Genomic DNA, 13,181 nt, shown 5'->3' with positions numbered 1-13,181 from the left:
TGTTGCAAATGAGATAAAAAAAAATACGTTTGCCAAATATGATTTTAATTTGCAGGTGCACAAGTGGTTCTCATTTCACCTCTGCTTTCCATCTTGCACTGCCATTGATTCAGATTCGTGTGTGGAATGGGATTCAGAAAATTGCATTGCGTCACATTGGATTAAGTTTCATTTTTTGATTCAGAAATTTTCACATAACTAGAAATTGCTTAATCGTATCATAACAACAAGCGACCTAGCGGCCGATATAGCTCCGCTGTGTTTATGTAGAGAATAACTATTTTTGACACATGTTGATGAAGAAGGTGGAAATCTTTGATAGCTCAATGCAGTGGCCAGAAAAAAGTGGCTAAAATAAGCTGCAAAAATACACAATTGAAGATTTCATCATACTTTGAATGTATCACATAGGATCATCCCTAAGAACATGTCAAAGAAAGCTATCTGATGAGTACTTTTTGAGAATAAATTTTTTGACCAAAAATGGCAACAATTGCCCCAAAAAATAAAAATAGCGTCAATGACACTGTAGCTCCCATCCTGGACTATTTAGTGTTTGTTCTCTGGTCAGATATTTGAACATGTGTGAAAGGGATAAAGTGCATGAAATGAAAATACTTAAATGAAATGTACTGGAGACAGTGAAATATGTTTAATGTAATTATTCAGAATATAAAATGGAAAAAATACAGAATTAGATATACGAATACTGTGATACAACCATTAACTCAACAAGTCATTTACAATGACATAGTCCCCACTTGTAATAGGAGTATTAGTCTTGATGGGGCAGGAAATGTGGTCATTAAGAAGTATCACTGGAGTGTATATGTTGAGATCTATGGGCACATAGGTCTATGTCGTTGTTCCCAATTTGAAACACATGAGGCATGTCTAAGTTATGGTTCTAAATCGGGAAAAAAGATCAGACCTCTAGCAGTATTGGCCAGCCAAGAAATACATATGCGCATTATAAATGAGGTACAAGATGTGACATCTTAAGGTCTAATATCCTATCAAAATTGTAGGGTATAGAACTTGTGGTTACTGAAATATGCATATATATGTATAATCAAGGTCAAAGGTCATCGAGGTCACATGACATTTTCAAAAAAAAAAATTATATTGCTAATTAATCCCTATATGCCAAAAAATCAGATCTCTAGCTCTATTCGCTTGCCCAGAATTAGATGTGTACATAATTAATGAGGTAAAGCGTGTGTTGTCATAAGGTCTCCCATCCTACTAAATACAAAGGACATAGCACTTGTGGTTACTTACTTATTGACATAAACATATATTTTAGGTAAAAGGTCATCGAGATCACATGACATGTGGTCAAAAAATTTCTCTCCTATAGTTATCCCTATATACCAAAAATCAGACATCCAGCTCTATTGGCTCACTCAGAATGAGATATGCACATAATTATTGAGGTACAGTATGTGGCGTCATAAGGTGTCCAATCATACCAAACATGAAGGCTGTAGCACTTGTGGTTACCGAGTTATGGAAAAATATGTATATTTGAGGTCAAAGGTCACTGAGGTCACGTGACATTTTGTCAAAAAAATTGTTTTGCTAAGTTATCCCTATATACCAAAAATCAGACCTCTAGCTCTATTGGCTCGCTCAAAATTAGATATGTGCATAATTAATGAGGTACAATATGTGGCGTCATAAGCTGTCCCATCATACCATACATGAAGGCTGTAGCACTTGTGGTTACTGAGTTATGGACATATATGTATATTTGAGGTCAAAGGTCACCGAGGTCACGTGACATTTTGTCAAAAAAATTGTATTGCTAAGTTATCCCTATATACCAAAAATCAGACCTCTAGCTCTATTGGCTCGCTCAAAATTAGATATGCGCATAAGTAATGTGGTACAATATGTGGCGTCATAAGGTGTCCCATCATACCATACATGAAGGCTGTAGCACTTGTGGTTACTGAGTTATGGACAAATATGTATATTTGAGGTCAAAGGTCACCGAGGTCACATGACATTTTGTCAAAAAAATTGTTTTGCTAAGTTATCCCGATATACCAAAAATCAGACCTCTAGCTCTATTGGCTCGCTCAAAATTAGATATGCGCATAATTAATGAGGTACAATATGTGGCGTCATAAGGTGTCCCATCATACCATACATGAAGGCTGTAGCACTTGTGGTTACTGAGTTATGGACAAATATGTATATTTGAGGTCAAAGGTCACCGAGGTCACATGACATTTTGTCAAAAAAATTGTTTTGCTAAGTTATCCCTATATACCAAAAATCAGACCTCTAGCTCTATTGGCTCGCTCAAAATTAGATATGTGCATAATTAATGAGGTACAATTTGTGGCGTCATAAGCTGTCCCATCATACCATATATGAAGGGTGGTAGCACTTGTGGTTACTGAGTTATGGACAAATATGTATATTTGAGATCAAAGGTCATCAAGGTCACATGACATTTTGTCAAAATATCCGAGATATCTGCGTGAACGGATGGACTCACAGATGGACGAACAGACGGACATGACCCAATCTATAAGCTCACTGGACTTCATCCATGGGGACTAAAAATTGTGTCACTGCATCCTTTTTGCAATATGAATACGATGAGAAACTAAATTTTTATTTTTTGTGGCCTTATACATGGGAGTCTATAATGATCTGCCTTATACATGGGAGTCTATGGACGTGTAAGCTAAAAATATGCAAATTTCACCACGATTTGCCCAAATTTGGGAAAGGTCACTCCTATGCACTTCCATACCAAGTTTCAAATCAATCGGACTTGTGGTTTCAGAGCAGGAGATTTTTTGACCAAAAATGGGAGAAAATTACAAAAAAATTCATGAAAAATAGCAAGTCCAAGATACTGACCCAAGATGCGCACAATCATTTCATGTCAGCCCAAAGTACTTACATGCTAATTTTTCATGTAATCTGCTCAGTGGTTATTGAGTTTTTTCAATTTTGACTGTTTTTACATTTTTTCACTTAATTTGCATATTTTTGGCAATGACAACTTCATTTGAACAAAATCTCATCTACAGCCCATCATCCATGTACACACCAAATATTAAGATGAAATGTACAGCGGTTTTGGAGTTTTTGATGTTGACGGACAGACATACAGACATACAGACATACAGACGTACAGACATACAGACATACAGACATACATACATACAGACATTTTCCTAGCCTATAAGAATAGCTTCCATTGCCATATATACATATGGCTATGGGAGCTAAAAATTGCAGATGTCATCATAAATTCAAAAGATCAAATTTAGTTCATCTATAGAAACCTGTATACCAATTTCAAAGCTGTTAGACAAGTACTTTTTGAGAAACGCATTTTTTTACAAAAAATAGGAAAAATTGCCCCCAAAATTCAAAATTGCAGATTTCATCATTATTTCAACAAATATCATTTAGTTCATCTATGGAAACCTGTATACCAAATTTCAAAGCTATCAGATTAGTACTTTTTGAGAAACACATGTTTTGACCAAAAATGGCAAAAATTGCCCCAAAATTACAAAATTGTAGATTTCATCATAATTTCAATAAATATCATTTAGTTAATCTGTAGGAACATGTACACCAAATTTCAAAGCTATCAGATGAGTAGTTTTGGAAATACACATTTTTTGACCAAAAATGGCAAAAATTGCCCCCAAAATACAAAATTACACATTTCATCAGAAATTCAATATATATTACTTAGCTCATCTGTAGAAACCTGTATACCAAATTTCAAAGCTATCAGACCAGTACCTTTTGAGAAAAACATTTTTTGACAAAAATGGTAAAAATTGCCCCAAAATTACAAAATTGATTTCAATAAATATCATTTAGTTAATCTGTAGGAACCTGTATACCAAATTTCAAGGCTAACAGATGAGTAGTTTTGGAAATACACATTTTTTGACCAAAAATGGCAAAATTTGCCCCAAAAAATCAAAATTACAGATTTCATCAGAAATTCAATACATATTACTTAGTTCATCGATAGAAACCTGTATACCAAATTTCAAAACTATCAGACCACTACTTTTTGAGAAATACATTTTTGACCAAAAATGGCAAAAATTGCCTTAAAAATGCAAATTTGCATATTTCTGCACAATTTGAACAAATCTGAAATAGATCATCCCTAGGGACCTATGTACCAAATATCAAAGCTATCTGACTAGTAGTTTTGAAGAAGATTTTTAAAGATTTTTTACCAAAAATGACAAAAATTGCCTTAAAAATACAAATATGCAAATTTCACCACGATTTGAACAAATCTGACTGAAGTCACCCTAAGCAAACTGCATATCAAATTTCAAAGCAATCGGACAAGCGATTTCAGAGAAGAAGATTTTTTTACCAAAAACACCAAAAAATGCCCCAAAAATACAAATATGCAAATTTCACCACGATTTGAATAAACTGAAGTGAGGTCACCTCAAGTGAACTGCATATAAAATTTCAAAGCAATTGGACTTGCGGTTTCAGAGAAGAAGGCAATTGTTGACGGACGACGACGGAAAATCAACCTATTTGATAAGCTCCGCGTCGCTGACAGCGGAGCTAAAAATTGACGTGCATATGTATACCACTGTGTATTACCTTTGTGTAAAGACTGACAGAAATTAGTGCAGGAATGTTTGAGTTACAGCTCTTGAAATGCAAAAATTAGGTCTAAATAGCCACCAGACATCCATATTTGATTGTATCAAAAACAATTTTATGAACATATTAAAGTCATATTGTATTGTCCTTGTGCTAAGTTTGAATGAAATCTGTTGACATTAAAAGCTGCATAATCCCCATAGATGAAAAAAAAATGGCTGCCTGCTGGCCATATTGAATCGTATCCCAAAGAAATTTGACATGCATATGTCCACCATAGAGCATTACCCTAGTACCAAGTTCGAAAGAAATCAGTCCACGCATGTCTGAGATGTCTCTGTGGACACATGGACGCATGCCACTTAAGTTACAAGATCCCGCCCGACTTCCCGGGCCGACTTCCTTGGTGAAGTAGGGGACTAAAAACTTAAATTTCAAGCCTGGTCAACAAGGTGAGTCGGCACATTGAAAGTTAAAGTGCCATTCTCATTGTAATCGCCTGTCAAGGTAAGTTACCAGTGTCATAACATAAGAACAAAATGCTCACATGAATCTTACCCTAGTGACTGACTATTGTGTTGACTATACCAACATACTTTATAGAATATTCAGTGTTTTTGCTGGCGAGGACGGCAAAGGCAACACAGCAGTAGAGAAAGATTTCTCTACACAAGTTACTCTAAATGTATGTTGATTCATAATTCATCTGTGGGTGACAACTAACTGACCAATAGTGCTGGTTGGTCATTTTTACAGAGGTCTTTTTCATGATTTCATTTTGTGACTTGAACTGGACACTCTTCCCAAAGTACCTACAATTACAAAATTGTTGTCACAATTTCCAGAAATCAAACTCTGGTTACCCTTGGATTACACTCCAAGTATTAAAGCAATTAAAATTTCTATGTTGACCATTCTTTGATCAAAATAGACAATTGTAAAAGAATTAAAATTTCTATGTTGACCATTCTTTGATCAAAATAGACAATTGTAAAAGAATTATTTTCGTTCCCACAGACAAGTGAATAAATTGTTACAATAATGTGTGACCTACTGCGTTTTGAGAGAATGATTGTTAATTACTACCAGCATTTACTGTAATAAACTTATGACACTCCCAATGGAATTCATAACTAAAATATCACATAGCATGACATGGATGATAGTGAACTTACGACTTTTCCATGTGAGGTGAGGTATTGGAGATCCGCTGATTCTGCATTTGGTTCATTTGATTGTGACTCATTACACCATAGTTCATGCTTCCACGTATTCCTGAAGAATCGTGTGGACTGATGACATGTCCACCACCACCCCGTATTCCGCCGTGATGTCCTGATGGTGTTGGATGTTGACCTGGTCGAATTGGCTTGGCTGTTTTGGCAAAATTAGACGAGATTGTTATTCACTTCTAAAAATGATGTTGATTTATTTTCACCTGGAACTTACTTTGTTTCTCGAAAAATGCAAGCTGTCATTGATACCATTATAGCATTAACAAGTGAAAAACAATTGCAATACTATTAATGGTTTCAATTAACATATACTTATAAACAAAGAAGAACAATGAAGTGTTTGAGTGACATGTGGGGAAAGGATTCATACCAGTGTTTGCAGTCAATTTTTTTTCAATGCGTTTCACATACGCAAAGGGTTGGCAAAAATGCGTATTGTCGTATACCAAATATCAAAGGCATCAGACAAGTAGTTTTTGAGAAACACATTTTTTGACCAAAAATGACAAAAATGACACCAAAAATACAACATTGCAGATTTTGTCATATATTCAATATATCATATGTAGTTCATCTGTATGAACCTGTATACCAAATATCAAAGCTATCAGATGAGCAGTTTTGATGAAATAAAGTTTTGACCAAAAATGACAAAAAAATTCCTAAAAAATACAGATTTGCATATTTCATCACAATTTGAACAAATCTAAGTTGGGTTATCCCTAGGGACCTGTATACCAAATAACAAAGCTGTCTGACCAGCGGTTATGAAGAAGATTTTTTACCAAAAACACCTTTTTTGACGCTAATTTGCATATTTTCAACAGTATCACAAAATTAAAAAAAACCAGTTTCTCAAAATCATATTATTCATCTACACAACAAATATCAAATCAGTAAGTACTGCGGTTCTCAAGATATTTGAGTGGACGGACGCCTCACAAACTGACATACATACATACATACATACATACATACATACATACAGACTGACACCAGACGGATACCAATCCCAATACCTTCTATAGACTATTGTCTATAGTAGCTAAAAATACTTAGTTTCTTCATCAGAATTTTTTAATAATATATTGTGTAGGCCAAAATGAACCTAGAGGTACAATTTAGCAACTTTTATAGCAAATCACGCACACTGAAAGTAAGATTGTGTTTCAGTAATTTTTAACAGTATCTATTTTCAAATTTTGCTAAAGATCAACAAAAACAGCATCAATGGTATTGGAACTGATAGTGTATTCGGACACCAGTCCAAAGATAGGTTTGGATGTTAAGGGGGATAGAGCTGCGTAGGAACTAAAATATGGTATTTGGTTTCATAAGAGTCGTGAGAATCGGCATAATGTATCATAATATGTAATGATATAACATAAGTTGAACATAATAAATTGTTTTCAAAAAAGGTCATCCAAGTTCATCTGAAAATTTGTGGAATAAATTTTTGACCCATGATGAATCATGTATTTAAGTTGTCAATGAGTTTGTTCAGGATGTAGGTGACAGCATGATCAAATTGAGCTTGACGTTGATCATGTGACTGAAGGACTTCGACGTTGCGAAAGCGTGCATGTTCTCTGTCGAAATATTGGATGTTTACCTTGAAGTCGGTTACGCGAACAAGTAGATCGTTATTATCACGTACCACAGTCAAACAATATCGATGGCTGATAAGACCATCACTCGTGGAACAGAGCGATCTAAGTTTTCAGTTTAAAATGTCTTGCTAACTTGCGTAATGGTTGGAAGCACATCCAATAATAATTTGGTAATTGCAACGAACAACTATTCCTTCAATTTGGTGAATATTCCATGGGTTTTGGCATTGGTAGTTGCGTCATTCTCAAGAGTTATGCATATAGCTGACCAACATTTATCAATCGCTTTAACTGCTGACTCAAGCTATAGCCACCTCACAGGGGTTGGCTTTTTAAGTGTTATGTTGGTACTGTCAAACACATCCTGAAGCTCTCTGAGACATTTGTATCATTGAACCGAGGTGCAATAGTAGTGAAAAATTTGGTTTACAGTGTCATTCGATTAGTGTTACTGAAGCCACGGCTTGAGAACTGACAAGGGTGAGTCGATGAGCCACACAGTGAATGTGTATCAGGTGTGGAATATCAACTTTCAGCCTAACTGCAACGCCAATCCGCTGCCCTGTCATTATGGCTGCCCCATCGCTGCCAAGTCCGACTAGTTTGTTGATAGGAATATCGTTGTCCTGAAAGTACTGAATGACCACGTTGTATATGGTCTCTGCTATGCCGCCAGGGACATTAATATTCCTGGCAAACCGAGTCTGTGCCCTTCAATCAATGACCAGCTTTAGACACAGATCCAGCTTCTTGTACACGGTGATGTCAATGTTTTCATCGAGTTGCAAATGAATGACTCGACTGTATGTGATGTCCGCAGCAATTTCGTTGTGTATTACACTGTCAATAGCATCCTGTATGTCTGACACACAATCATGATGGGTATAGATGTTTGCATCAACTACAGACGGACACTCATTCAACTTTTTGCAAAGTCAATAAACTTAAAAATAGTCAAGACAGCATTTCCTCTTTCATTAGACTCTCACTCACAGCACTATCCTTTGTGGTCTTTTGTGCCTTCTTTTGACGTTTAGCGACGTGTAATTCAAAGAGTGATAGCTGTATGCCTGCCATGATATATAGTCATTGTTTACTCCAAGATTCAAAATGTGTTCGATAAAGTCACCAAATTTTACAAAATTGAAACATTTTATATTGATAATTTGCATGAGAATGTCTAGAAAAAGGGATGGTTCCTTTGAGTGGCGTCTATTGTTTTGGTTGTCACGTACATACATAAGCAAGCCATGGCGCCTAAAGGATGCTCATTTAGCTCAGGCAGCACAAAATTTTCCATCGCTAGGTTACTGCACGTATATTATTGTGACAATGCAAGGCAGGCGCAGCGTCGATGTCACTGGTCGTGCTATTCCTTTTGATACTGGTTATCAGATTTTTTGCATGCCGGTCACACAACCGTGACCAAATATTTGTGTGCATAGAGCATATTTTTGCGTGAAAACGCAAGAAATAGACATGAACGCAAGCCCTGAACAGTGTTGCCAAGTTTGTTTTCATCTACACAAAAGTAAATAGTCTGGTCTCTAGCAGGCAAATCGATCTAACACAACACAAGAATGGTACTTTAACTGTATTATTCTATTCAGTTCTATACATTGACGTTTTAGGCAGAAAATAGGCAAACTTGCTGGGTATTCACTGTTCTCAAAATTATGAAAGGTTCATTGCATTTTAATTTTAACATTTTAAATGCCATAGTAGTTGGCGGTTAACAGCAACCTCTATGAATTTTAAGGGCGTCACTGTCCACAATGTTTGACCTGTGACCTCTGTGTGTACAGCATCACTGTCGAAGGTACATGAGGTAATAACAACTTATTACACGAGCTGATGTAACTCTATCAAAAGCTAGAAAAATAAGCTTCCTCAGTTTCGTAACTTCGTCGCTAAAAATCACATTAGGATAGGTGTCTTTATTAGGGATGGACCATTAGACCTTGGGAGGGGGGGGTGGTCACAATGAAATTGTGAAAATTTTTTTTTTACTATTGTAAATTTCTGAAATTTTTTTTTTCCAATTGAGATTAGCTGTGCAATTTTTTTTTTCAGAGTAAATTTTCAGATTTATAATTTTTTTTAGTTCGTCGCTGTCTGAAGATAAAGAGGGCAAAGATGTGGTGCCAAGCACCACAAGCGGCCACGCAAGCGGTCACGGGGGGGGGGGGGGGGGAGAGGTCAGGAGAGGGGTGTCCCCCTGCTGCTGTTGGAGCTTTTGAAAAATAGAGATTAAAATTGTGTTATAGAGATTAAAATGGTGTTATTTGGTGGCACTTGGGGAGTATTTGTGCGGGGGAGGTCAGGAGGGGGTGTCCCCCTCCTGCCGTTGGAGCTTTTGAAAAATAGAGATTAAAATGGTGTTATTTGGTGGCACTTGGGGAGTATTTTTGCGGGGGGTGGTCAGGAGGGGGTGTCCCCTCCTGCCGTTGGAGCTTTTGAAAAATAGAGATAAAAATGGTGTTATTTGGTGAAACTTGGGGAGTAATTTTGCGGGGGGTGGTCAGGAGGGGGTGTCCCCCTCCTGCCGTTGGAGCTTTTGAAAAATAGAGATAAAAATGGTGTTATTTGGTGGCACTTTGGGAGCATTTTGTTCGGATTACACATCTTCCTCTGAAACATGGTCTTCTTGCTCCTCAGTAGCTTCCTATGGTTTTGAAAATTGACTATTTTGGTTTCCTGGCTTCCCTTTCTACTGCGTGGTGAAATGCCTACATTCACCCCACCAAACATCATGCATATCTCATGATTTACAATTGATTTTGACAAGCTGAGAAGCTAAAATAAGCTAAATAATAAAGTTAAATTGCATATTTGTGTTTTTAGAGCAATTGTTGCCCTTTTTGATCAAAACATCTATTTCTCTGCAGCAGCATGTCCAAATTGATTGGATGTGTATAGATGTGTTTAAATTTCAATATTTGTCTTTTTAGGGCAATTTATGCCATTCATGGTCAAAAATCTGTATTCTCTGAAAGGGCTTGTCCAATTTCTTTGAAATTTGCTACACAAAAACGATTATTCATGCAGATTTATTCAGTATTTGCTATTGAGAAACTTTCAAAGTTCAAGCCTTTTGTGTGTTTTTGTGTTGGGATTTGTTGGATAGATGGCATTCTACGTAGCGTATTGTTGAATGTTAAAACATGTGTTGCTGTTGTTTTTGAGGCTGTTTTTTGAGAAAAAAGAATTGAAAATGCCTTTTTAAAAGCAAAATAATACATAATGACTTGATATGTTGTTTTATCATTGACGTGTTTCTACTTGTTCACCCGTTCTTGCATTCATCATTGCAATAAAATGCCGTGAAAAAAATGAAAATGATGTGGCTACATCTGTTTACCTTGATCTTAAAAGGCAAATACAACTTTCTGTCTTGACAACCATACCATAGTTTCAATGTTTTACCTAGTGTACCTGCTTGGTTTGTACGCAGGAAACAAGTAGAAAACAGGCTCTATAATTTCATAATTTTCAAGTGATCAGAATACAAAAGTCCTGAAAAGATAAGATAATCACAACTTCCAGTATAAGGGATACAGTCACTCTAAATGTATAAATTAAAATTAAAAATGTGCCTGGAGGATGTACTAAAAAATACAGAAAGTTGCTTTCTGTCGGTAAAATCTAAAAAAATTCAAAATTTTAAAGACTTTTGCAGATTTTTTTTTTACGCCTTTGTCTTCTTATTAATTTTTTTTTTATTTTGCAAACTAGTCTGAAGATTTTTTTTTTCCTAACTTTCTGCTCTGAAAATTTTTTTTTTCTGTTTTTGACCACCCCCCCTCCCAAGATCTAATGGTTCGTCCCTTAGTTATTCATCTAGACAATTGTTCAATCAGGTGATTACAGTTTCCTACCCTTCTTTGCATAGATATTTACTCCCTTTGAGTGTCAGACGTGCAATGTGGCCAATTTATGAAACTTCAAAATGTAAGCTGACTCAGACTCTGCCAAGATGAAGCCCTTCATACTTGTTTCTTCAGTATATTTTGCTTGAAGGATATTGGCTCTTAAAGCCAACCATACTCTCATCAATGAAAAGTTCTTTGGTAGGGTAATATGAAACATGGCATTTTTCATCCTTATGCTAATATTTCTGTGAAATATGAATCAGATCTTTTTGAATAGGGTGCAGGTGATATATGATTGCCATCTTTTCAGTGTGTAATACAGCTGAACTTACCAATTACAGCAGAGTGAGACCTTCTTGCCATATTTCTCTGTCTTACAGCTTCCTTGATTCTGTCAACTTCATGCTGGTATCTACGATATCATGTAAAATGAATAATGCAGATAAAAAAAATTGCTGAAACTATGTACTTTGCAGTAGTTTAAGTATTTCTGGCTGGTTGCTGAAAAAAAATAGTTTTATCATATTGAATTCACAACTTTTGACTGAATCATGCCATTTGCCTCATTCTGTCATTATTTTAGTTCTTTTACACCAATCTCCATGAATTTTGCATAACAATGTATGTACCTACACTGTGAAAACAGTTACTTGGCTATGCCTGTTGCATAGGAGCACACAAGTCCACATGCTTTGATGAGTAGCTAAACAGCAGTTTTTGCCAACTGTAGCTTTTGACCACAGGCGATTGTACAAATTTAAAAGCCATCGTTGATGGCATAGTCCCCATGCAGTTAGATTGTGGTGGTATTGTGTCCAGGAGGTAAAGCTGTTGGTTGGTTGGGTTTTTTTTAAATGTTTATTGTTTCTGAGAAAACTCGTGAACAGCAAAAAAAAGACAAAATGGCTGCCTGATGGCCATATTTGATCAGATCAAAAAACAAATTTACGTGCATATGTATCCCATGATATATTATCCTTCACCTAGATTGAAATAATTGGCCTTCACCTTTCTGAGATATCTGCGTGACCAGACACATGAGTACAGTAAAACATTGATTATCCGAATTGTTCGGTTATCTGAACCCCATCATGTCCCCCTGAAAGTCATTGTCTAAGTTTGTCATAGAGATGGTCACCAAATACATGTAGTTGTCAACAGACAGTACATGTATTATCGTACAGTTCTTAAACACAATTTACTTCATCATCAAAGTTATTCCTTTAAACAACTTTACTGCCCATTCTCCTTTAGTTTAAGTCTAATGTGTGAATGTTATGAATCGTTTGAATGTGAATGCATGAAGTGTGAAAATAACACCTAGACAAGGCAGACAATAAGGCAGCACAGATGTGTTGTCGGTCTCATTGAAAGGTCACCGCCGACTTGCAACTGGTCGGTTTATTCGCTGAAAGTTTGTGGCATTTACATCATGGCTTGGAAGTGTTAACTGCAGGTTTGCTGGAATGGTATAAACTCTGGAGTTCTGAGCGATGTCATCATTTGTAAATCCAAGAGCAATCTGGTATCATCAAACCGATTGAACCTCTTGCTCTGCTTTTGCTAAAATTCTCACTTCCGCCGTCTACGTTATTATGGCTACGTGATCAGTGAAACGCAAGCGTCACAGGCTTGACCTCAACACCAAGTTGTCCATCATCGTTGGCTTTGAACTTTGCAAAAGTTCTACGAAACTTTCGCGGACAATTAGGCACTGTAAAATAAATTCTTTGTTTGCTGTCTGTATGCTGATTGGTTTTTGAACAAAATCGGCTTTGCTGTCTGCATGCTGATTGGTTTTTGAAAGAAATCTGAAAAACAAACACAGATCGTCGGCT

General features: G+C 36.3%; 1 protein-coding gene across 2 annotated transcripts in view; it reads right to left on the bottom strand.

The window, feature by feature from the left end:
- The window catches only part of LOC139141350 (kinesin heavy chain-like), a 140,743-nt gene that overhangs the window by 21,707 nt on the left and 105,855 nt on the right, over positions 1-13,181 (bottom strand). For both annotated transcript variants that reach the window (XM_070710981.1, XM_070710982.1), the window contains exons 22-23: positions 11,676-11,755; positions 5,802-6,000 (exon numbers count right to left, since the gene is read on the bottom strand). In XM_070710981.1, the coding sequence (XP_070567082.1) occupies positions 5,802-6,000; positions 11,676-11,755 (279 nt within the window). The remainder of the gene's footprint in view (positions 1-5,801; positions 6,001-11,675; positions 11,756-13,181) is intronic.

This window comes from Ptychodera flava, chromosome 9 (assembly GCF_041260155.1).
Source record: "Ptychodera flava strain L36383 chromosome 9, AS_Pfla_20210202, whole genome shotgun sequence".
Lineage (NCBI taxonomy): Eukaryota > Metazoa > Hemichordata > Enteropneusta > Ptychoderidae > Ptychodera > Ptychodera flava.
The sequence above is the reverse complement of the archived record's forward strand: the minus strand, read 5'-3'. Positions and strand labels throughout refer to the sequence as shown.